We start from the raw sequence: 26,603 nt of genomic DNA, 5'->3' as shown, positions 1-26,603 counted from the left end.
GGAGCATCTCCAGCCCTCCCACCCCTCACTGCAGACCCGCCGGGGGCAGGAGCATCTCCAGCCCTCCCACCCCTCACTGCAGATCAGCCGGGGGCAGCAGCATCTCCAGCCCTCCCACCCCTCACTGCAGACCCGCCGGGGGCAGCAGCATCTCCAGCCTTCCCACCCCTCACTGCAGACCCGCCGGGGGCAGGCGCATCTCCAGCCCTCCCACCCCTCACTGCAGACCGGCTGGGGCAGGAGCATCTCCAGCCCTCCCACCCCTCACTGCAGAACCGCCGGGGGCAGGAGCATCTCCAGCCCTCCCACCCCTCACTGCAGACCCGCCGGGGGCAGGAGCATCTCCAGCCCTCCCACCCCTCACTGCAGACCAGCTGGGGGCAGGCGCATCTCCAGCCCTCCCACCCCTCACTGCAGACCCGCCGGGGGCAGGAGCATCCAACCCTCCCACCCCTCACTGCAGACCCGCCGGGGGCAGGAGCATCCAACCCTCCCACCCCTCACTGCAGACCAGCCGGGGGCAGGAGCATCTCCAGCCCTCCCACCCCTCACTGCAGACCCGCCGGGGGCAGGAGCATCCAACCTTCCCACCCCTCACTGCAGACCAGCCGGGGGCAGGAGCATCCAACCCTCCCACCCCTCACTGCAGACCCAGTTGGAGACGGAAGCATCCGGCCCCCACGCAGACCCAGCTGCGGGGCAGCAGGTAAGTTTGATTTCGCGTCAGGTAATTTTTGCTATCTCGAAGGTCGTTTTCTCTTCTGCATTTGACTCGGAGTAACTGGCCCGACTATTTACTGCCCGCTCCCTCCCCCGGTTGCACCTTTGAAATTTCCAGGGAGGGGAGGTGCAGCAGCCGAGTTCTGCCCCGTTGTAAGTGCTGCTGCGGTTTTAAATACGGGGGGAAGAGAGAGGGAGAGGCACCACACCTACAAACTCTTCAACAAGCTGCAGTGGGCGATCTTCCCTGCGTGGGAGCAAGGGCGGCACATTCCACCTTGCTCCTTATGAATTGTCTTATCCGCTTGAATTTACAGACAGGAGGTTTATTATTTAAGTCTATGCGGATGAAGTCTATAGAGCATCCCCGCTCTGGGTGGGAGGACTCCAGGCGCGCATTTTGGAGACATGTCACCTTGCCGACTCGTGTATGCCTATGACTACGGGTTCCTTCCATGCGTGCACGTTGGGGAAGGGTTGGTCCTTGCACGTGCGAATGGCTTATGGATCTTGGAGAGAGGGATTTCATCTCCCAGGCACATGTGCATGTGATGGTACCTTGCTGGCATGCACGTTGGAGAAGAGTTCCCCCATTGCATGTGAGAATTCCATGTCTGCACGCAGGTTGCAAAGGGGTTCTCCTTGCAGGCATACTGGCATGTGAGCAAACTTTAGACAGAAGGGCGTTTTTTAGACTGTCCCCCCAAAATAAAAGGGTCTCGCACTTCGAATATAGCAAAATAAATGAAATGGGGCTCAGCAAACCCTGCCCCATTCTCCTGGGCACCCGGGCAGGGCTGTGCAAAGAACTGCAGAAGTCTATTGCTGCCTCTGAAATAAAGGGGATTTATTGCCATGCGTTCGGTGAAAGGCGATATTGACTACGGATTGCATTTGCTCCCTTTTCCAAAATTGTGGTCTTGTCCAGGTCACTCAGACGTTGGGCTTTATTGATTGAGCTGGAGATAGTCGCTTGCTTTATTGAGTGGAATAAAGAGACTTGGTCGGATGGATATAGATATATATATATCCATCCGACCAAGTCTCTTTATTCCACTCAATAAAGCAAGCGACTATCTCCAGCTCAATCAATAATATATTTGTCTTTTGCTCCTAGCAAAAAATAGGTCTCACCCAGCAGCTGAGACTGCAGTTCTCTCAGGCACTAGGACAAACCCACTCAGCCCCCTCCCCCTCTTATTCTGCTGTCTGATCTATTCTTAGCTCCATGTCTCCCCCTTTGAAGCTGGTGGATTCCTGCCCACTCCCTTTGAAGAGGAAATCGTTTTTTAAAAAAGCAAAAGGGGATTATTTTCACATGCATGCATAGTCCCTCTTAAACCAAGGAAAGGTTTTTTTCAGAGGAGAAATCCTGGCAAAACTCTGGGTGTGTGTTTGTTTTGTAAATCTTATTAACCATAAAATAAAATGCATTGCTCTGAAATTGTATTTCTCGGAGCTTTATCCTTAAATGACCTTGTGCTTTTTAACAATTCTTATGAGTTTTGCAAAGCCTTCATCATAAGATATAAAATGCTCACTAAAAATCAGTGCTTGCATTTATGTTGTGTGCTTAAAATAATATTTTATCTCAATTTATCTCATAACTCCTTACTTTCAAGATCATTCATACACATCCCAGCTGAGTTATGCACCTATCAGTCTATAGCTTTCTCCAAGAAAATAGCAGCTCCTTAATGTTGCGTGTTGCTCGAGAGGGAATGATTTTTTAAATTATATTTATCTTGCTGTATCTTCTCAGTTATTTTGCATAGAACTAGAGAAAGGCAGCTTCCAGTTTTCTCTTACTTTGAATTGATTCTCCATTATTTTTGAATGATTCCCTAATTTTGTGTGTTTTAATACATGTCAAGAATGGTATCAGTTTGTAATACCTAAGCCCCATACTCTGAATGGAAAATTTTCTCTTCAGAAACAGCCATTGGAGTGATGAAATCTAAATATTATTGAAAGTGGTATCGTCCGATCCTTTTAAAATGACTCGAACACAGCCCCTTTTGTGCTGAAGAAAAGGCACAGCTCTGGCATTATTAAATAGTTCCCTCAACAAGCCCAATATCAGTTACTCAATTGCTGCAGGGAAAATTCAGCATTATTTTGAGTTTTGCTCAACAAAAAATAAAGGGACAGATCTTTCCCAATCCAGCATAGATCATTTTCATTTTTAACCAGTGTTGGTGTGCCTGGTAGATCCTGTGTGTTGAATAAAGTGCACAGATTGGTTTCTCTAGTCATCCTATTAGATGAGAGCACAAAGATTGAAAACATTAACAATTATCTCTGCCTATTTTTCCCCAATAAGAGGTTACTTGGTAGAAGTCGTATGTACTACTAATTAAAGAAGTATGCCAGCTAATATCTCTGTGCCTCACTTTCCCCATCTGTAAAATAAGGATAACGATTATTTTCCTGGTAGGTGTGGTAAAAATTAACCCTTTAATAATAAAAGCACTTATAGTATAGCACCTTTCATCTGAAGATCATAAACTATAATATGAAAGAGTGTATATATTCCCACTTTCCATATAGGGAAACTGAGGTACTGTGTTTGCAACAATGCCATTGTCATTCAGCAAGTCAGAGACAAGCAGGCTTGGAATAGAACTCCAGCCTTCTGATTCCTAGTCTATGCTGTACCCGTCAGACCATGCTGCCTTCCAGATTCATTAATGTTTCTATAGCATTTTGAAGTTCTAAAACGCTGTATTAAAGAGCTCCGTTCAGGCAAAGTATGGATTGCTGTGGATGGCAGTCTAAGACATTCTTTAATTATCTGCCACATTGCCATGATCTCGAGGCCATATAGAGCCCCATTAATTGCCGGTGGCTGCCGTACATATCCCAAATAGACTATAAAAGACAGATCTCTAATTAATCCCAGGGAGGAACATCTATGTTTGCAAACTAGGTCTTCAGCTTCTGCTTGACTACCAAGCCACAAACCATTGAGTTAAATCTACACACCGCTTGCATGTTAGTTTTATCAGAGTGAAGAATATCAAATGCCTTCCCTCTCCCATCAAGAAAAGTTATTTACTTTTTACTGAGATTTGCAAGAGTTCTTAATCTAATGTTAGAAATGCCATAGTTTAAACGTTTTAAAAAATTACAGCAGTGTTTTGTGAGCATTTGCCTTAACTGTGCCCTGCAGGGACCAGTTCTGTGGGGTAGTGGAGAGCTCCACTCCTTGTTCTCCCTTAGGAGACTGCCATTTATGAAATAGAAATCTACCCACTAAGACCTGGACCAAACCCACCAATGTCTGTTCATGTTGCCACCACAGGTAATGACTTGGGTCACTACCAGTGCGTGTTGTGTTTGAACCAGTGCATCACTGCAGAGATAACTCAGGCTCTTACCCAGGTGTTGCCTCTAATCTGACCACCGTCCACACACAAAAACCTCTCATCTGGGTTTAGAGGTGCTTTAAACCCAGCTAGCTGGTACAGTTAGGCGATATGGGTTTGAGCCTGGGTTCTGCTTTAACCCAGGCTGGTAACACACCCACTTTGCAGTGCCGCTAATCCTCCGGTGCCTTCCCACAGTTCCCACTGGGCCATAGTTTCTTCCCCTCTATGAACACCTTCCTTCTGTACCAGAAGTCACCTTCTAGTTTATGTACATCAGTTTGGCATTTAAACCCCACATTGTATTTAGGCTGCTGTATTTCTACAGCACTTCCACAGTATTTGAACAGTCTTTGGGAAGGAGATAGGGGAACGCACCAGGGAGGATGCAGTGGAGGAACCAGTGTGATCTCCTTAGCAACGTACCATGCTGCCAAGATGCCTTCCACCAGGTCTCGTGCCTTGCATCTGCCTCCTGTTGCCAAAATGAAGGTTGCATTAAAGCCAACAGCTGGATCAGGTCATCATTCACAGTAAACTCTAGACCTCGTCATGGGTTGCAACAGAGGCGGAGGACCGGAAGTTGTTTACATTAGTGAGTTGGCAGGCTAAGAACACTTCCACACAGGTCTGTCCTTCCTGGGCCAAAGTTCTCTTACAATACACTGTGAAAGAATTCAGAGAACTTAGTGCAGTGCTAAGAACCAGGGGATAGCCTCCCAGAAGTCCTAGCCTACCTCCTCAGGTGGATGAGTGCAGCACCAGCATGGATGCAGTCACACAGGTGTGCGACATGTTAAGCTTTTGCAGTAGGGCCTCTCTACCCAGGCTAATATAACCCGGGTACTCAAACCTGGTGACAGTCACCCAAGCTGACTGCAGTGAAGTGATATGCTCTGTGTCCTACTGCAGATCCCCTGAGCCATCCAGTTCCTACCTTTAGAGGTTCTCTCTAAATATCCTAGATGATATTTATTGTGTGACATGTAAGCAGTCCTGGATCACTCCCTGTGGACGCGTCCAGTTCTGTCAGTTTATCCCATGTGGCTGTTCAGTAACTCTTTGTGGGCCAATCCCTGATGCTGCTACTCAGTGGTTACGCAGGCAGAACTCTGAATTGAAGTCAGTGAGCGTATTGGCCTTGTGTAAACATTTTCCAAATAATCCACCTCTACATTTGGTGTTAGACAGCGGTCTCCAATGGACCACACAGCAGTGACCTTTTGCTTTATAATTCAACAAGGAACGTCTTCTTCCTCCATGTACCTTTCCCCCACATGGGTTCTCCCACACCTTGCCTTGTCAAGATAAGGACTTGTAAGTCTCCCACCCCTTCATTCCAATAACCACATTCCAGCCCTTCCCCCTTTTCCAAAGTTTTCTAAGTGGCTACAAATTGTGGCTCATCCTCTGGTTGGGTTAGCAGAAGCCATCATCAAAGTCCATGTTGCATTATGGGTCAGCGAACCCTGGGTACAACAACTGGCCATCAGCAATTCTTTCTCTTACGTATTTGTGCGTGCACATGTACACCATTTCGAGGTGGTTAAGACTTAAAGGTGGGGTGGCTGGGGGGGAAAAACAGCTGCTTCCAAACTCTGCTTCCATGTAATCCAGCAAATAGCATTGCCATTGGGCTGGCAAAGGAAATTCTTTCAAATGAGCACTCAGTGTCTGCTGGGTTAAACATGCAGGACTCAGAGCCCACTGAAGTAGGAAAATGGGGAAGTGTGTGGGTGTAGGGGAATGGGTGGAATTGGGGTGAGGAGAGGAAAACGTGTCTTCAGTTTGTTTCCAGAAGAAGTGTAAGCACAGGTGTTAGGTTGCGATTTTCAAAGCAGTCTAGCACATCTTCTATTAAAATGATTTATATTACCATAGCATCTAGGAGCTCTAGTCATAGACCAGAACTCTATTGTACTGTGAGATGTGTGTCTAAATCTCTTAGATTGCTTTGAAAATCTCAAACTACCCCCCCCAAGGTTATTCTAATATCCAAATCTCAGGTCTCTTCAAAAGCTAATGTACATGTGTCACTCGTTGAAACTTCTGGCACAAGATAATACATGGTAGAAAACCAGTCTCATTCCTGTGGATAAACTTGGAAGCTTTGCATTCTTTGTCTGAAAATGTTTCTTTCTCCTCTCCTACCAAATCTGGACAAAACAACCTCGAGGCTGGGGTTGGAATACACTTCGGTACATACTATCTTTAGAGGTAGACAGACGGTGTTCTGGGATTCTCCATAAGGGAAAGTTTTATGCAAGGGAATTTAACAAGGCATTTTGTTTGGCTTTTTTTAAAAAAAACGTTTCTTGTACAGTGTGTGCCAGAGTTCAATAAGGCTGCTGTGTGCAGCAGCGTTATCCCTTCACATTTGGGAAAGTTATGGAATAATGGAGAAAAAAGAACTAATTCATAAAACAGATATTCTGTAAAGCACCCTCAGTGGAATGACTTAGACAAATCCTTTGAAAATGTCATCCAGAAACAACTGAGTGATACTTTGCAAAACTCCTTTTAAAAACGTTTTGGCTGGAATGTATCCTATAGAATGTTACTAGCAAAGAGTTAAGTCTGTCACAAAAAGGAAGCGCAAAAGAGGCCCAGTTTACCGGTCTGAGGGTATGGCTACCCTTGCAGCTGTACAGCGCTGAGAGTTAAACCTGTCTTCGTACAGCTGAGTAGGGAAAGCGCTGCAGTCTGTCCACACTGACAGCTACCAGCGCACTGTCGTGGCCACATTTGCAGCATCTGCAGCGGCATTGGGAGTGGTGCATTATGGGCCGCTATCCCAGCGTTCAAGTGGCTGCAATGTGCTTTTCAAGAGCGGGGGTAGGGGGGAAGAGAGAGAGTGGATTTTTGGAGCCGACACTGTCAGCACCCTGCCTTGCAAGTTCCGACCCTCTTCCCCACCCCTCTCTCACTCACTGTAAGCAAACAGCTTTTTTTCATCACAGACCAGATAAGCAGCCGCTCCCCGAAACGGACCCCCCCTCCCTCCCACCCACCGCGCTGCTTCTCTCCTCAAGCCCCTTCCTTCCCCGTCTCTTCAAGCAAACACTAGCTGTGGGCGTTCCAAAGGGAGCCCCCCTGCCTCTGCTCATTCACAGCAAGCAGTAGCTGTGTTTGTTTTTTTGATAAGCAGCTCCGGAGCCAACAACAAAACAAAGAGAGGCATCACAACAGAACAAAGAGTAACCTTCACTTAAAAGGATTATGGGAAGCTTCTGGAGGTCAGTCACGGCGTACTAAGATTATTCCCTGTTTACACTGGCACCCCAGCGCTGCAGGAGCAGCGCTATACCCCTTATTCCTCTCGTGGAGGTGGAGTACAAGCAGCGCTGTAGCCACGAATGTGCCTTGCCAGTGTGGACGGGGAGTGAGTTACAGCGTTGAGAGTCGGGAGTTCTGAGCTCTAATCCTAGCACTGTTATTGATTCACTCTGTGGCCTTGAACAAGTCACCTGAGTGTCCTCATGTGCAAAGTGGGGCTAATAACAAGCATCTCTCAGCGGTGTTGGGTGTCTCAATTAAAGAATACCTGTAAAGTGTTCCGTGATTGTCAGCTATCTTACTGCGTTTTCCCCTCTGTTCTGCTCCTTAAACTGATATGTTAAACCATATGCTTTGCTCTTTGAAATTCTGCTACAAGATCAACCTCTCCTGTGATGCCTGCTGGGCGTGGCCAATTAGCAATGGCCCGAGGGAGGGTCAGTGGGATTCCTTATCACTTTGTTTTGAAAAAATATTAAGTTTAAGTGATTTGGAACCATCAAGGTATATACAGAGAGGAAGGATGGTCCAGTGGTGAGAACACTAGCCTGTGACTTCAAAGACCTGTGTTCAATTCCCTGCTCCACTACAGAATTCCCATGTGACCTTGGGCAAGTCACTTAGGGCTTGTGTAAATGAATGTGTAATTCACCACAAGCTTGGGTGTAAGTCCATGTTGCACTTGCCTGTTGGGCGCTCAAGCAGGGGTGCTGGAACAATTTGTATAGTGGGGGAGCTGAAAGCCATTGACCCTAACTGTATATAATGGAAACTACTTCAGGCGAGGGGGTGCAGATGCACCCCAGTTAGGGTTGCAGGCGTCCAGTTTTCGACCAGCACACCCAGACGAAAATAGATCCTGGTGGCTCCTGCTATTAAAAGTCCGGTTGGCGATGCAGCGGGGCTAAGGCAGGCTCCCTGGCTCTGCGCAGCTCCCGGGAAGCAGCCGGCATGTCCGGCCCCCTAGGCACAGGGGCGATCAGGGAAGTGCTGCGTGCTGCCCCAGCGCTGGCTCCGCAGCTCCCATTGGCCGGAAACCCCTGCTTTACCTGTAAAGGGTTAAAAAAAGCCCATAGGTAAAAAGAAGGGAGTGGGCACCTGACCAAAAGAGCCAATGGGAGGGCTAGAACTTTTTAAAATGGGGGCGGGGAAACTTCCCCTTTGTCTGTTGTTGTTGCTCTCCGGAGAGAGGAGATGCAGAGCAGGAATGGGGCTAAACTATGCTGTAGGAAGCTTTGAGCCAGGTATGAAAAACCATCAGATTATACCTAGGGACTACTTATTTGAAATCCCCAAATATGTAAGTAGATCAGGGAATGTCTAGGAAGACGCGATTAGGTTTCTCTCTTTTTTCTTATTGGCTTGTGGACTCCTCTGTGCTAACTCCCAAATGCTTTTGTTTTGCTTGTAACCTTTAAGCTGAACCTCAAAAGAGCTATCTTGATGCTTAATTTTTGTAATTGTTTTTTTTCAGACCTAGCAAAAAGCCTAAGTTCCAAATGTATTTTCTTTCTTTTTGTTTTTAATAAAATTTACCTTTATTAAGAACAAGATTGGTTTTTTTTGTGTGTGTCCTAAGAGGTTTGTGCACATGTTGTTTAATTAGCTGGTGGCAACAGCTGATTTTTTTTCCCACAGCTCTTCCCTGGAAAGCGGGGAGAAGGGGAAGAAAGGACTTGAGGGTACCGCACAGGAAGGAATTCCCAAGTGCTCCTTCTTGGGTTCTCAAAGGGGGTGTGGGTTTTTTTGTTTGTTTGTTTTTTCAGTTGGGTGGTGGTAGGATCTACCCACCCAAGGTCAGAGAAAAGCTGTAACCTTGGAAGTTTGTGTTACTGAATCATCTCCTGGAGGTTTCCGTACGCATTGGAGTCTCTGCGCATCCCCTGCTGTCTGCCTCCTCCGATGAGCATGCCCGCATCTCAAGGGCATGTGTTTGTTGCAGGGCAGGGGGAGGAGCAAAGAATAGCTCAGTGGTTTGAGCATTGGCCTGCTAAACCCAGGGTTGTGAGTTCAATCCTTGAGGGGGGCATTTAGGGATCTGGGGCAAAAATCTGGGGATTGGTCCTGCTTTCAGCAGGGGGTTGGACTAGATGACCTCCTGAGGTCCCTTCCAACCCTGATAGTCTATGATTCTAAATTTAATACCAGCCTGGAGTGGTCAGTATTAATTTTTTAAATCCTGGCAGGCCCCCACCTTCTGCACTCAAAGTGTCAGAGTGTGGAATCAGCCTTGACAGCAGGAGTGGGGTAGGGGGCAGGGCAAGGGTGTTCAGTTTTGTGCAATTAGAAAGTTGGCAACCGTTCCCTTAGCTCCAGCACCTGTGGCACTACGTGTCTGTGTGGACTCTGCTGCTGTGCACTAAATGTTCCCTACTGCACTTTGATCTAGCCTGCTTTGAAAGAGGAGTAAGTCAAGGCATGCTAAGGGACTTTTTAGTGTGCACCAGCCAATGTTGCCATAAGTACTGATGAAAAGGACTTAAGTATAAGTGCCAAGTACACATTGCAGAAGTCCTTATAAGTACAGGGTGTGCTGTGAAAATCATGCTTATGCATTTATAAGTAAAAGTACAAGCAGAAGCACAAGTACTGTCCACTCCCATATTCCCTGCAATTGTCTGGTGAATGTATGGACAACTACCTAAATAATGTGAACACATAGTGGAAGAGAAAGAAGAAGAGTAACAATGAAATGTTATTCATGTACGTGAACAATGGATTAACAATGAAAAAATATCTTCTAAATGTAAATACATTTATTTACACATATACACACACGCCAACGTGAATGTGGGACAGTTGCGAGGGATGTGATTGTTTCAAAAACCTATTTTGAAGAAGCACTTGCAGAGGGGAAAAAAGTTGCTGGTATTTTAAATACCTTTTAAAGTGTACTTAATACAAGCACGAAGTACATAGTATTTAAAATTCTTAAGTACAAGTATGTAGTGTGCTTCAAAACAGGTATATTTGTTCTTGGGTGCATGGGAACACTGGCAGCAGCAGGGTCCACTTAGAGTTTAGACATGAGTGTGGCAGGCTAGTGCAAAGTATATTTACACCCCAGCCTGCCGTGAACTAAGCATTCGTTTAGACAAGCCCAAAATCGCTCTGTGCCTCAGTTCAAAATCATCTGTCAAATGGTGATCCTAGCACTTCCCTACCACATAGGGATGTTGTGAGGATTAATCCAGTAAAGATTGTGATACAGCTACTGTGGTAAACAGGGGCCAGATAAATACCTTAAATAGATAAATAGACCTAGAGCTGGCATATGTAAACACCGGAGCTTATTACTGTTACTGTCTTCCCTCTTATTGTTTTGCATGTTCTTATCTGAACATGTTGCATCTTATCTGAAATTAGACTGTAAATTATTCAGGGCAGAGATCTTATCTTGCTATATGTTTATACAGCATCTAGGAAGGTAGGTTCCTGATTCTGCTTGGGACCTTGGCGTGCTACAAATAAGTACGAAGGATTAGTCCAAGAGGGCTGGAAGCACTTAATATACTGGATGTATTTATCTGCCTTACATTTTCTGCGACTATAAACATAAATAAATACAAAACTGATGCTAGTTAGTGCCCACTGCTCACACTGTCGTCTCACCTCAGCTCTGTTATGAACAATCCCCAAAATGCTATGGCCAGAACAGAACCCTGTTTTTAATGTACCAGGGATCAAAGGATTTTCTTAGCTTTCTGAGAGGCTTTTTCTCACTCTGTTTTCGTGAGCAGAATAATATCTTTTAATAGAAGTAGGATCAAGCCTTTCCATTGACTTAAAATGGTACAGGAGCAAACCTTGAGACTCTTGTGTGATAGAGTCTAATGCTGTCATGACAGCCCTGATCAGCAGTGCTTGCTACTGTGGGGCCCACCCGGGGTTCTTCCGTCTGTGTTCACACGGAGATTAATAACAAATTTCTTGGCTAATAAATTGCTGCAAGCTAGCTCTGAAGCCCTGGCCATTGTCCTCTTCCTTACCACCTGTTGTGGATGATTAGATTCATGCCTGCTCTTGTGCTCCCATGGGGAATGCAGTCTACACTGATATGTGTATGGAAATTATCATGCTCAACCTACACTTTGAGGGATTTATAGACCACGATTAAATCACCTTTAATCTTCCCTTTGATAAGCTAAATAGACTTCAGCAGCCCAATCTATTGTTGTGGCTCACCCTCTCCAATATGTCAGCATCCTTCTTGAAGTGCAGATGCCAGAACTGGACACAGTGTCCCAGCAGCAGTCACGCCAGTGCCAAAAACAGAGGTAGAAATAACCTCCCTACTCCACATTCCCCTGTTTATACATTCAAGGACAACATGAGCCCTTTTTGTCACAGCGTCAGACTGGAAGCTCAGGGTCAGCTGGTTATCCACCGTGACCCCACATCTTTTTTCATCATAACAGCTGAGGGCGCTGCATTGGTTTTTGCCTTCAATTTTTGTGTGCGCTTAACCTAGGTCACAGCTGAATAAACTTAAAAAACAAACCAATCCCTCCTCCCCAAAGCCCGGTCTGTGGTTTTAGGGCTGTTTTTAATTTTTACTGTCAAGTTTTGTGTGGGTTGCTGTTCAAGGGTTAGGAGACTTTCTGTCTCCTCTTTGAGGCAGTGTGTGCTGAAAACAGGCTGAGAACCTGGAACTCCCAGATTTTAATCCCAGTTCAATTTCTTTCTGTCTGTTCAGTTTTTTGGGGGGCGGGTTGCCCCTCACTGTGGTATCTGAGTGGCGCCAGGCCACTGTGCTGCAGTGTTACCCATCCCTAAGTTAATCAGCTGCTCTATGTGCAGTGTCTTTCAGGTGCAGAGCATGATCTAAGCTTTAAGCATTATGACTGGACTTTGCAGGAGAACCTTAGAAGGGTGTATTTGTGTGTCCCAGGCAAGTCTCTGAAGAATAGCACCACCTGTGTGAATTTACTCCCAGCCATTTGTCCCCTCAGTATGCGTTTTTAAAAATGCCTCTTTCAAAATGTAAACAAGTTCCTGTGGACACGGACAGCTGCCGAAGTTAGTACCGGTATGTCGAGAGCTGTCTATTTGCGCTCTCTTTGAAATCAGGGGGTGGTTTGAGCTGGAGGGGAAGAGTATTTCTTTATTCTTGGATAGTCCATTGTTCTTTTATATTGATTAAGGTATGAAGTGTTAACACCTACTTAACTAACTTCCCAAGCACACTACTACTCTATGGGCCGGTCTACACTGTGTGTGGGGGGGTCGATGTAAGATGCGCAACTTCAGCTACGCTATTCCCGTAGCTGAAGTCGACGTATCTTATTCCGACTTACCTCCGACTTACCTCCCGTCCTCACGGCGCGGGATCGACAGCCGCGGCTCCCCCGTCGACTCCGCTTCTGCCGCTCGCCCTGGTGGAGTTCCGGAGTCGACGGGAGCGCATGCGGGGATTGGTTTATCGTGTCTAGATGAGACACAATATATCGATCCCCGATAGATCGATCGCTACCCACCGATCCGGCGGGTAGTGTGGACATACCCTATGTAAATAAGACATTCCACAATGCAGAGAAGCAGCAATGTCCCCAGGAAAGAATCACTCTTTTTTTCTAGATGCTTTGTATTTTTAACCTCCACCCCTCTTTGTTTGTTTGTTTGTTTGTTTGTTTGTTTTATGTGAACCCTCCACAGGCTCTTTCACAAGGCACGGAAGGGGACAGGAGAATTGCTATATGATTTTTCTTTGCCTCTATTTAGGATTGGGCGGTGCTATTATCCCAAACTCTACCTAAAATCAAACTTCACCCACAAAAGACACCACACTAGATTGGGATGCTAGATTGGGGTACCACTCAGAAAAGACTGCACTTCTTCAAAATATTGTCCCTATTCTTTCTTACCTGCTTTAATAAGGATTGAAATGATTTAAATTAACATTGTTAACTATACTAAGGTGTAAGAGTCAACCCCTCCTTGAGATGACATGGGGCATTTCAACACCTCTTGGAGCTCGTGTTTCAGGCTGTCTGTAGACTCAGGCATAGAACATTGCATTGGTTTCACTCTGCTGACAATTTGAAGGTTCTGTTTGCAGCTGTAATGGCCGGAGACTTGTGCCAAGATTTGCAAAAGTCCTGATGATTTTCGGGTGCCTAACATGATGCATCTTTAAGTGCCCTGCTGAGCCTTATTATTGGAATGCCTCTTTACACACTTCCTGATGGCTAATGAAAGTTTATTTTCTATATGTAAAACTTCAGTAATCTTTTGATTTTCAACTTTTCAAGTCACTCAGAGGCAACTGAACACAGTCTTTCCTCAGGTATTCAATTAATACAATTAAAGTTTTACTATAAAGCTCTGTGTATGAGAGAGAAGCATAAATAAAACTTTAGATCATGTATTACAAATTTTAAAATAACCAACCCCACCCCATCCCAACCCAAATCCTCAAAACTTGTGCCTTGTATTTGTGGGAGGGGTGTTTTTTAGACCATATAACTGAGTCTAAAAGTCTTCAACTTTTTCCCAGCATTTGTTTAAATAAAACAATTTCTTCACATTTAATGGGCTGTAAATTATGATGATGTCTTTAAATTCCCGTTGAAGGACTGCTTCATCCGTTAGGCGGGATTTTAATTCACAGTCATGTAGAGTCTTCTAATCATTTAAATGTTCAACCTAGATCTGCCTTGCTGTATTTAGATCTCCACCAAAGTATCTATGCCAGTGCTATCTATCATTTCCTAGATTCGATCTAGTCGAGAATTGCATGGATCCTGTGGATTCAGGATGGATGTATGGATCATCCATTGATTGTTCCAGACAGGGAACAAAGGGTAGGAATAAATGGTAAATTTTCAAAATAGAGAGGGGTAACTAGTGGTGTTCCCCAAGGGTCAGTCCTCGGACCAATCCTATTCAACTTATTCATAAATGATCTGGAGAAAGGGGTAAACAGTGAGGTCGCAAAGTTTGCAGATGATACTAAACTGCTCAAGATAGTTAAGACCAAAGTAGACTGTGAAGAACTTCAAAAAGATCTCACAAAACTAAGTGATTGGGCAACAAAATGGCAAATGAAATTTAATGTGGATAAATGTAAAGTAATGCACATTGGAAAAAATAACCCCAACTATACATACAACATGATGGGGGCTAATTTAGCTACAGCTAATTAGGAAGGAGATCTTGGAGTCATCGTGGATAGTTCTCTGAAGATGTCAAAAAAGCAGTGTGCAGCAGCAGTCAAAAAAGCAAACAGGATGTTAGAAATCATTAAAAAAGGGATCGAGAATAAGACAGAGAATATTTTATTACCCTTATATAAATCCATGGTATGCTCACATCTTGAATACTGCGTACAGATGTTGTCTCCTCATCTCAAAAAAGATATGCTGGCATAGAAAAGGTTCAGAGAAGGGCAATTAAAATTATTAGGGGTTTGGAACGGGTCCCATATGAGGCGAGATTAAAGAGACTAGGACTTTTCATCTTGGAAAAGAGGAGACTAAGGGGAGATATTATAGAGGTGTATAAAATCATGAGTGGTGTGGAGAAAGTGAATAAAGAAAAGTTATTTACTTGTTCCCATAATATAAGAACTAGGGGCCACCAAATGAAATGAATGGGCAGCAGGTTTAAAACAAATAAAAGGAAGTTCTTCACACAGCGCACAGTCAACCTGTGGAACTCCTTGCCTGAGGAGGTTGTGAAGGCTAGGACTATAACAGGGTTTAAAAGAGAACTGGATAAATTCATGGAGGTTAAGTCCATTAATGGCTATTAGCCAGGATGGGTAAGGAATGGTGTCCCTAGCCTCTGTTTGTCAGAGGGTGGAGATGGATGGCAGGAGAGAGATCACTTGATCATTTACCTGTTAGGTTCACTCCCTCTGGGGCACCTGGCATTGGCCACTGTCGGTAGACAGGAGACTGGGCTGGCTGGACCTTTGGTCTGACCCAGTCTGGCTGTTCTTATGTTCTTATCCACCAGGATGCAGCTTACACTGCTTGCATGTTGAGGGCCTGTTCCTGCGTCCTTTACTCAGGCAAAACCCCCATCAAAGTCAATGGCATTTTTTAATATTAATAGTGACTTGATTAATAGGCCCTGAGTTTTTGATGTGGATTGGTAGTAAAAAATTTTCAAGACAACCAAAATACTTCATTGTAATTTTTTATTTTTCATGGCGTCGTCTTGATTTTTTCCTCCCTCAACATAAAAAACTCACATTTAAAAAAATCCTTACACTTGTTACTAATAGAAATGCAGATTATTAAATTGCAGGGTTTTTTAAAATCAGGTTGACTTTTCACCATGTATCACATCATTCAATTACTATTTGCATTAACCTCACCTTGCATAATAAATCTACGGTTTGTCTAGATTAAAGTAATTTGCACCATAGTTTCACTGCTGCAATTGTCCCGTCCAGATCCTAAAATAGTCAGTTTTGTGTATGTTTATTGTCAGTTTCACCTTTTTGTTCTACTGCCAGTGCTTTTGTTTGGTTTTGCTGGCATTGCAGAGGAATGTTAAAATCTCCCAACAAATCATGCTTATTTAGTCCGTTCCTATTAAACACCCAGTCCAATCCTGATGGCTTTTGTTTAAATGTGGAACATACATTTAAGCCTGGTTCATATTAGAAAACTTGTGTTGGTGTAACTAAATCGATTTTAAAATCAATAAATGTAGATTCACACAAGTCAGTTTAAATCATGCTTAAACCAATTTTGCTTAACATGGTAAGTTAGCTGCAAGTGCCTCTTTAAAAATCCGCAGTAACTTGCTCTTATACATGGAGTTAAATGTGACGCTCTATTGATTATTTATTTGTCCTCTTTCTCGCTCTCATTTTAGGTTGGAAATGGAGGATGTCTGTTGGATGCTGTGACTAGGATGCTTTTGCAAGCCAGAGCATCCCTGCTAATCGTTGCCTGATCGATGGCTCAGAAGTGCAGGAGCTGATAGATTTTAAACACCTCCTCAGAGATGCCCGATGAGACGCTTCAAAACAACAGCGGGATGGAGGAAGCAGTGCAGAAGGAGAACAAGGCTGGAACACGCAGCCCGCACCGAGGCTCCCTGCGGAGAGCTGTGGCTACGGCAGTGACCTTTGATGGAGAAGCCACTATGGACAGAAGGAAAAAGAAAAAGAAAGAGTCCCGTCCAGAGTCTATTATAGTTTATCGGTCGGAGAATGAAAATAAGGTGGAGGACGAGCAGGCAGATGAGGAAGGAAGGGAAAGAAGTTCAGAAGAAGGCTCCAAGTTCTTGGGAAATTCCATGACAGATGGTACGTATCCTCAGAAGCTGCAGCTGGCACCCAGATTCCACTAGCCATTGAGCCACTGACCAGTAAAATATATTGATCCATGCGTAAATAGGGGCACTGACTCTTGCTTGTCTTTTTTTTAAAGATATGGGGAAGAATAAAACTTCTGGAAGTGCATCCTCCTGTCTTGTGGATGAGGGCTCTGAACCCCCCAGGGCATCCAGGGGACTTGAGGGCACAAGCCCTTTCTCAGGTGTAGCGTTTATTAGGGTAGATGCTGCGAGTTATTTTTTGGGCTTCTGTACCTTTGTTTTTTTTGAAAATTCAGCATTTTCAATTTACAAAGCGAGGGTTTTTTTTTTAATGGAGTCAGGATGGGTGGGCTGGTGGAGGAGCACAGAAGGAGAATCCTGAACCTTCTTTCCAGCTCCGCTACTGACTTTTGTTGTGACCTTGGGCAAGACACTTCAACTTCTATTCCTCAGTTTTCCCTGTCTCGTAATAGCAGAGAGGGGGTTTGTGAGGCTTCAGACATGAATGCTTGAAAGTGCTTTGAAATCCCAGATTAAAGGCACCAGGGGTTATTTTTTGGTCTGTTTTCTTAGCCACTTATTTGTTTGAATATGCTCCCCATTGGTCCCCCTCTTTTTAAATCTTTTTTTTTTTAATGTAGCTGCTAATTTAGGGCCTGATGCACAGAGATGTTGAGCACCCTCTGCTCCCATTGGCTTTGGGATCAGGCCCTCTTCCCTACTTAGAAAGAACTGCATGTAAAGCAAATGGATGGGAAATCGGGCTCCAGGTTGATCAGTTCTAGAGGCTCTTTCTGGGATAGTGCCATAGGGAGAGGGCACTGGCTGCAGCCTCCTGTTGATACATTCTCAGCATAGCTTCCTCTTTGGGAAGGGACTCCTTGTCACGGTCACCGGTGAGCACTTTCAGAGCTGCTTTCACCAAGAAGGGCGGCTGGAGATCTCTGCACGGGGGCGAGTCCTCGCCAGGTGTTCCAGCCCTACTCATCTATTCAGACTCATAGCTGATTTGGGAGGAGAGTGGTGGTGGGTTTGTGTGTGTGTGTGTGTGTGTGTGTTGGGGGGCAGGGGTTAGTAAATAAGGAAAATTGCTGTTCATGTATATTCCATCCCTTTCCCTGCGCGGAATGCACTATTTGTATTCACAGCCCAGTTAGATCGCTGCATCTCAGACCTACTGTCCTGCTGTGTTTTCAAGCCTAAAAGGGTTGCAGATAGTGGACGCTTCTGTTTTTAAAGTATGTCCCATTGTCCCTTCATTGATGTCATAAATTCGTCTATTCCCACCTCTGCCCATGCCTTCCTCTGACTTGAGCCAACCACTCCTCCTCCGCCCAGTGTCCCACTCAGGCAGTAGCTCTGCTTGGGCTGGTCAAGCCAGCTCACAAGCCCTATATTCTTCCAGGACTGGGCTGGGGATGGGACTTTTTCTGTCCCTCACTGTGGAGCTCCATCTCCGAAGCGCTCTGCCAGACACCCATGTTGGCTGCCTTTAGATTATGCTGCAGGTCCCAGGGACTTCCGTTGTCTCTTTCTTGCCCATATTTGGCCCCTTCCTTTGTTTTTTTGGTATTTCTGTACAACTTCCTGCCCCTTTCTTCCCCTACCTTTTACCCATGTGGACTGGATCCTTTGTGGTGTGACTGGTTTGCCTGGGTCTGTCCATGTGCCACGTTGTTTGATATTGGGCCATATTTGGGCTGATTGACTTTCCCTGTAATTCTTTTAAAACGTCTCTCATATGTTGATGGCCCTTGGAAGGAAGCATTTGCAATAGGTGCCTTACAGAGCAGTGAAATAAATATCTTTAACCGGGACTCCCTTCTCTGTGGCTTCTACAATCCTAGCTCTCCAGCAAGGAGAGATTGCTCCCACCTGCCTTTCCATAGGTCCAGAGAATGTAACCACCACCCCTGTTCTTCAACACTGGATTCCCGTTCACTTCATGAGCTATGTCGGATTAGCCAGACTTGTTTTAAAAACTATCTGTGGACTTGCTGCAGCCTAAGTAACAGACCTAGGGCCAAATTCAGAGTTGATGTGTAAGGGCATATAACTGGGACCCCTGTAACCACTGTGTAAGGCAGGGGTGGGCAAACTGCGGCCTGCAGGACAGATCCGGCCTGCAAGCTCCTGCTGGGAAGCACGATCTGGGGATTGCCCTGCTCCGGCACTCCAGCTGGGCTGCAGGGTCAGGGGCAGCACCACGTGGCTCCTGGTAGCCGCGGCATTGCCCCGCTCCGGCTCTTATGTGCTCCAATGGCCCCCTCCGGCGCTCCAGTGGGAACTGCAGGGGCGGTGCCTGTGGATGGGGCAGCGTACAGAGCCACCTGACCGTGCCTCCATGTAGGAGCCGGAGAAGGGACATGCCTCTGCTTCCGGGAGCCGCTTGAGGTAAGCACCCCTCGGAGCCTGCACCCCTGAGCCTCTCCCCATGCCCCAACCACCTGCCCCAGCCCTGATCCCCCTCCCGCCTTCCAACCCCCTCAATCCCAGCCTGGAGCACCCTCCTGCACCCCAAATATCCCATCCCCAGCCCCACTCCAGACCCCACCCCCCCAGCTGTAGCCTACACCCCTTCCTGCACCGCTGTCCCAGCCCGGAGCCCCCTCCCACACTCTGAACTCCTCATTTCTGGCCCCACGCTGGAGCCCGCACACCCAACCAGAGCCCTCACCCCCTCCCACACCCCAACTCCCATTTCCTGAGCATTCATGGCCTGCCATACAATTTCCATACCCAGATGTGGCCCTCGGGCCAAAATGTTTGCCTACCCCTGCTGTAGGGGGCTCTGAGTTGGTGTAACTTAGAAGGCGTAAGAATGGGGGCTGCTTTAACTTCGTCTTATACCCTTTAGTTTGATCCTTTTCTTGCTACACTGTATCCCTTGTCATGCACATTATACCAACTTAGCCTTTTCCTCCCCCCACCTCTGACTTTGGCCCACTGAGCATATGGTAGTTGGTGTAGCATACATGTTGGGGGGACCAGAAGAGAGAGTACATTGCACCATTTTAGAGTCCCCTCTGAATCCGGCCCATCGTCTCTTTCCTCTACTATCTCCCTTCTCTTCCTTTAGCAGCTGCCTCCAGTTTTTCCTTTTACACAGCCCTCACCAGTACGGAGCCTTCTCTACTCCTGCCATCTCAACCAGCGTCCCTGGGTAGCTCCACATTTTCTTCCATTTTCCTGCGTGATCTGCCTGCCTGCATCTCTTAGCTTCCCTTTCCCTGCCTTTTTTATTATTATTATTTACCATTATTTGAACTCTGACTGTATTGTCTAATGTCTTTGGGGATTTTCATGAAACGTGCTTCAAAAAAAAAAAAGTTATGTTAATGTTGATGAAATTTCTCTCTCATTTGAAGGTGCCTGGAGCATGCCCTTAGACAGCCGATATGTTACTTTAACTGGAACGATCACAAGGGGGAAGAAGAAGGGCCAAATGGTGGACATCCATGTTACGCTAACAGACAAAGAGCTACAGGAGCTGGCAAAGTCAAAGGAGCCTCGAAAAGATGAGACACCGGAAGGGAAGAAGACTTGCCACGTTGGATTGGACAGGGGCCCCCATGTCCTGCTCTGGAGCATCATCTGCCTTCCTGTCATCTTTGTAGTGTCCTTTGTGGTTTCCTTTTACTATGGGACCATCACTTGGTACAACATCTTCTTGGTGTACAACGAAGAGAGGACCTTCTGGCACAAGATCACCTTCTGTCCCTTACTGATTATCTTCTATCCTGTCATAATCATGGTCATGTCTTTCTTCCTAGGCTTGTATACGGCCGTTACCCAGATTGCATGGTCCTTCGGTGGCTGGTGGCATGCCGTGAGAGATATGGAGAAGGGATTCTGTGGCTGGTTGTGTAGCAAGCTGGGCCTAGAAGATTGTTCCCCATACAGCATTGTTGAGCTGCTAGATTCTGATAATATCTCAGGTAGTCTGTCTGGCAAAAGCTCTGCACAGGGTGTTGAGACTTCAACAGTCTGAGGCTTTGTCCTGCCTGACTCTGACTTTCTTGATCACGTGTATTATAAATGGTGCACCAGACAAAGTACTACACTGACTTTATCTTTGAGCACACACGTAGAGAATGAAAACTTGGGAGTTGGTGGAGAGGAGGGGAGGTTAAATGTGCACGGAGCACCAAAATGCCGAATGGGAGTCTAGCATTTGTTGTCAGGTGAAAATGCATGGTTATTTCATAGGGCTGCTTAGCTGGTCTGTTTAATATTTGGTTTTAGCAAATCACAACTGTGTGTAATTGTGAGAAGATCCAGGCGTGTCGGGTTAAGGATGGAAGCTGTATAGGTATGTTGGGATGAGCGGCAAAAGTCCCTCACTTCTGCAAAAGGCAGTTCTAGTTTTAGCGTGGAAAGGATGGACCATATCGTGAATGTAGGCCTAGCTAAAGAAGTCTGTTCTCTGATCAATCCCTGTGCCCAACACCTGCTGAAATGAGGTGCTCATGTGGTGCTAGAGGCTAGATTGCAAAGTGCATGGTGTTACTTAGAAACCGGCATGTTGGGAAAGGTGTTTCACTAGTTCACACAAATGCAACAAACCTTGCAGGTAGTCTGGCTGCTGCAGCCAAGAATGTATAGTGGCTTGAAAGGCAACCTTGATACTGAACATCTGGTTTGGTGTGCAAGCAAAAGCTCAGGTTGTGCCTTTCTTAATCCTAATTATATAGCAGCATAAGAAAGAAGCATCTCCACTGAACAAGAACCAGGAGTTTGTACTTGTGAATGCAGTGTGTGTTTGTGTGGAGCAGTAGCACATGTATTTAGAGCTGCACAGATGATGTGTGCAGAGGGAAAGTCTTTCTACATGGATATGAGGCAACAGAATGGCCTATCTTGCTGTCCTGATACGGCAGTGAATCTGCCCCTTGGGAATGGGAGATCCTGAGCCTGCGTCATTTAGCGTTAATGCAAAATGCATTCGTCTCTCCGGCTGGAAATCCCACCCCCATTTCTTGACTCCATGTCTCCATACAGTTAACTATACTGAGTGGTGATGGACTTTAACCTTCATATTAAGTCTGTCCCCTTCCCCCCGTATTTCATTTTCATGGATGTTTTTCTTCCTCTGCATCACCTCCTGGAGGAACATTTTTAAGGCATTTAAAGACTGGCACAGAAGTTCCCTTCTGATTCCTATCTTGACTGTCCAGTTTTGGACTGGGAAGATGGGTGGTAGTTGAGTTACAGGTGTCCAGAAGATAGTTGTAGTTTATAAGTAGTCTGCACACATATACCTCTACAGCCGTGGTTTTCAACCTTTTTTCATTTCTAGACCTCCTAAAAAATGTTGACTGGAGGTGCAGACCCCTTTGGAAATCTTAGACGTAGTCTGCGGACACCCAGGGGTCCGTGGGCCACAGGTTGAAAACCACTGCTCAACAGCAAAGTTGGTGCTCGTGGAAGACCTGGAGCCTGATCTCTCTACTTCCGCATCCCCAAGGTACAGACGTTAAAGGCAGCAACCGATCAATCTTCTCCTTCACTGCATCACTCCCAGCCTGGAAGGGCCCACCAGTCACATGCATGGAGATAAGTGATTCATAGTCTGTGTGCAATCTATTCAATCAATGTGGCCTTCATGGGTGTATGCACTTTTCACCCCTACCAGAGGGCTTATCTGCTTTCATCATGGGGTTGCTGAAAGCTTGTTTCTCACACAGTGGGTTTAGCTGGGACACTGACCTTCCCAGCATGGCTTGTTTAAAACTGTGTGTGTATTCTTGACCTCTTTCTTCAGCAGCTCACTGCTAGGTGCTGGCGACAGGCCGGATAGGGTGCAAAGCAGCCTGCTTTAGGTACAGCTGTATTTCCACATCTGTGCTTGCTCCAGCTTCACTCTTCTGAATCTGGTGCCCAGAGAAGTAAACAAACGACAGCACATTGGGTGGCGAAACAGCAAAACCAAATGTGTGCCAAAGCGATAGGGAACAAAATCCCTGGAGCAAAGAGATTAAAGCCGGCCACAAGCAGAGCCTCTTGGCTTCCGTGAATAGCATCATATGTTAAAGAGAATCTCCTTGTCTCTTTTCACATCAGACTAATCTCAGTAGACTTTTACTCCTCCTGACACTGATCCCTTTTTCCAGTTAGAGGGGAACTGGGCACTGGTCAAACCCCTGCTTACTTTTATAGTTGTTGTGACAAGGTGTGGGATTCCGACTTGGAATTGTTTCTTGCAGGGTCATGGGAAATGAAGAGAATGCAGTTGGCTCCTTGGACTTTTCTGTACACAAATCTAAACTGCTGGGCACACTTTTGTGCCCAACACCTGGGAAGCCCCTAAACATTTGGGAGATTTCTGAATGTGTAGTGCCAGTGTCTTTTAAATCACGGTGGAATGTTCAGCTCTGAAACGAATGCTCCTTAACTTGGAGAGAGTAGCTGTAATTATGGTAGGGAAGGCAGAAACTCTCGACCAAAGACATTTGAACCAACTCTGGACTGAAGCACAAATTGTCCCAATCTGTTATTCTTCGGCTTTATCCCTTCAGCCAAGGATCTCAAAGCACTGTGAGAACTTCTGTGAATCCTTGCATTGCCATTGCCAGGTGGGGGTGATATGCCTATTTTATAGGTAGGGAACTGTGGTACGTAGGAAGTGAGTGACTTGCTAGAGATCCCCCAGCATCTCACTGCTCTAGCCATGAATGGAACACGTGAGTCCTGACTCCTAGTCTCCTCTAACAGATATGGTCCGTTTGCAATTGTCTCATACCCTAGTCTCACTTTTATTAGCAGCTTCTTAAAGACAGTGGGTCCTCGCTGGTAGGAAACAAACTTTTGAGACAATAGGCAATACCAGAAAATCACAAATCTGTGCAGCATTGGGGCCAATTCAAGCAAAGGTGGTGCCTCCCACAAAGCTGTTCTCCTGGAGTCGTTCTCCTAGGGGCCTGACCTGACGCTTTTTCCTGTCTTCTGACGTCAGTAATAAGAAGTGCAAGAGGTAAGTGGCTGAGCCTTGGCAGTCTGTTTCAGTTGGTCCAGGGCCACTGATCCATTCTGAAATACCCCACAGGTGCACAGCAGTCTGGAGTGGAGGAACAGCTTAAGTTGTACAAAGCTGGGAGAGGGTTAGTCATGTGAACTCTCCCTTATGGGATGCTGCCAGCCTCCTATCCGCCTTACAAGATGCACCAGGCTGATTCAGAAGGCTGTTTTGTTTACTTTGGGGCTGCTGCATATAGTTCGCAGTCAGTGCTGGGGGTGGGAAGGCAGGCAGGCGTCATTGCAGGTGGAGAGGGAAGAGCAGAGCAGTTCATCTACTATTCAAGTCAAACAGTGAGTGCTCAGAGCTGAGTCAGCAGCATAAAGGGCCCTTTAGCTCCCAGAGGGCTTGGATGGTAAATACTAGACACAACACAGCTTTGTACAGTGTCAGTTCTCTGCTCTTGGATTCACCGTAAAGATTGCAAGCAGCCTGCTGGAGAGGAACAGCTGAAATCAAATGTGTGCCTCTTACTGCCACGTAAACCCAAAAGAGGGTCAGACGAACTGTCCTCCCCATACATACATTACAGCTAGGCTGCTGGACATGCTGAAATTGCCCTCTGATGCCTCTTTAATGGGTTATATATGTAATCTGTTTTCTACTTGGGTCTACTTGGGTCCTGTTGTCCTCAGTGGGCTGGTCCACCACTGACTTGATTGGGAGCAAGTTTGGACCCTGGGAGACTTCTGGTGCTATTTGTAGTAGCTTTAGGACTTTTCTAAAACCAAAACACTAGACTGTTTGTTTTTCCTCCCACCTACTTGCCTAATGCTGCAAAGTATAAGCTTAAGAACCTGATGTGATTGGAAAAAAAGCACAACCGCTTGCTGCATTCCTCCCCTCGCTGTTGAAAAGCTCATGAATATTTTTGCTTATGTGCCATTGCCAAACTGCAGGGATCCCCAGGAATCAGTCCCAATGGCTGAATGCGTCTCCGGCTGCCCCTGTTTGGATGTAGGCTTTAATGTAATGGAACAGTCTCTGTTGATTTTTGACTGTGCTTTCCCCGTCCCATCCTGGCTGGCCCGGTGGAGAGTAAAGATGCATCTGGCTTTGGGAGAGTGACACGCTCACCTTCTTGCTTGACTTTGTATTTAAATTAAATAATCACACAATGCTATTGTTTTCTGTGCTGATGAACGATTATAAATTGTCTCTGTCTAGAGTCCAAAATTAATGCTGTGTCTGAAATTATTAACACGTCTTTGCATTGATCCATTCCTGTATGGAACCAAGACAGTCTTTGGGTGCTGACTTCCCCTCAGCTTTTACTTTTTGTTAAACAAAAATGATCACTCTTTGATTTGATTTTTCCTTGCTGGTTATCCACCGGGCTCAGAGCCAGCTTAAGTGCACCTCTCTCCAGTGCTGAGGCGTTCACGTTCATGCTGTAGCCTGCCGCTCCTGCAGGGAGGTGGTGTAAAGCTATTTGTTTCAATGACTCAAAGATGAGTGGCAAAGCACGAAGAAAGCGTGTGCCCTTTACCGCTCCTTTGTGGTGTCTAAAGACGGTGTGGGAGTGGGTGATTCCTCCATTTTGGAGATACCAACTCTGGACTTAGTTCTCTTTGCTGGAGGAAGTGGTAGGAGCCATCAGGTTAAAACTGAGTGGTTTTACTTGAGGAGAGAGGCAATAAGAAGGCACCGATCTTGGGCTACATCTAAGCTGCAAGGGCAAATTTGTTTTGAGAATCCAGTTTAAAAAAACCCTACACGTTTGGCAAAAGTCACACAAAAAAAATCCAAATTATTCCAGAAAAGAAGTCTTCTGGCTGGAAATTGCAAACTTATTCACATTTCCCACCACCATTTTGCACAGCCACACCGGTGATAGTTTTGTGGGTTAGCACTGGATTATATACACAAAGAACAGAATCAAGACAAACTTTGCTTTTGAATCTGAAGCAATTCTGGCAGCAAGTCAAACAATACTGTGTATAGCTCCCCTCAGTTGCATTGCCTAACTCGCTGACTATATAAGGCTTCTTCCAATGCCCAAAACAGAAATAGAAACATATTAGGGTTTATATTGATGAAAGGCTATTTATAATAATTAAAGGCTAAAAAAAGGCCACTCTGGAAGCTGGCCATCATGTCAAGCTGCGTCAGATCCTAAAATATCTTACTTATGGGGTGCACAAACTAGATAGTTGATCCTATAAAAAGTACTTCCCCAACCTTCATCCTTCCAGCATAATTCCAATCAACTGCTAGTAGCTGGAAGACAAGTGGGACTTCCAGAGTGGGTTCATCCATTTAGCTAGGAAGGAGATTTATGCACGGCCTTTACAATGCAGAGGTAGATGAAGAATCTCTCTCCCCCTTCCCTCAGCTGTCTCACTCTGATTTGATGAATGTGGGACAAATTCCTCCTCTGAGGATTAATCTGTGGCCCTAGTGAATGTGTGTATGCCTGCAGGCTCACTGTTGGTGGGGGTGGGGATGGTGGGACTGAGAGGATTTCATTTATGCTGAACCAAATGCAGAAGCTTGATGGCATTAATGATTTTAGCCAGGTTGCACAGAAAGCCACACTGCGCGAAAGCATTTCCTAGGAAAGCAGCAACTGCACCTGGATTGCTAAAGGCAACAAACAATAACCTACTGCATAGACACAGGAATGCAAGAGAGCTACAACTTACCTGGTTGTGAAACAGAGCACACAGAGAATAAGAGGTGTAGGATGGTGCTTCTTCGGAGATAATCTAGTTCTGGGTAACATATAGCACTATTACTGGCCAATGCCTTGCCTCTAGGCAGAATGTAGCCCTGCTGTCCAAATTGCAGTGTACTTTGGCCCCATATTTATTATCTCTTTCTCACCTATTTACCTTGTCTGTTCTCCTTTATTCCAGATTCACCCAATCTATTTGCTATTCTTTTGGAAGGTTTCCACTCCTCCGACCAACCTGGAGCCATGACAGTTGATAAACGAGCCCTCTTGA

General features: G+C 45.8%; 1 protein-coding gene across 1 annotated transcript; it reads left to right on the top strand.

Moving 5' to 3' along the window:
* The first annotated feature begins 307 nt into the window (after positions 1-307).
* On the top strand, positions 308-24,950 carry TMEM169 (transmembrane protein 169). Its single transcript, XM_045031663.1, has 3 exons — positions 308-706; positions 16,194-16,629; positions 20,009-24,950. Exons 2-3 carry the CDS (start codon positions 16,326-16,328, stop codon positions 20,629-20,631), a joined length of 927 nt encoding a protein of 308 aa, XP_044887598.1. The 5' UTR covers positions 308-706; positions 16,194-16,325; the 3' UTR covers positions 20,632-24,950.
* The last annotated feature ends 1,653 nt before the right edge of the window (positions 24,951-26,603 follow it).

Source organism: Mauremys mutica, chromosome 10, assembly GCF_020497125.1.
Source record: "Mauremys mutica isolate MM-2020 ecotype Southern chromosome 10, ASM2049712v1, whole genome shotgun sequence".
NCBI lineage: Eukaryota > Metazoa > Chordata > Testudines > Geoemydidae > Mauremys > Mauremys mutica.
The sequence above is the reverse complement of the archived record's forward strand: the minus strand, read 5'-3'. Positions and strand labels throughout refer to the sequence as shown.

Bases quoted from the DNA above. Each gene is read 5' to 3' on its own strand.
- TMEM169 (XM_045031663.1), top strand. From the start codon at position 16,326: ATGCCCGATGAGACGCTTCAAAACAACAGCGGGATGGAGGAAGCAGTG. The intron at 16,630-20,008 runs GTACGTATCCTC...TCTCATTTGAAG, and splicing joins GGGAAATTCCATGACAGATG to GTGCCTGGAGCATGCCCTTA.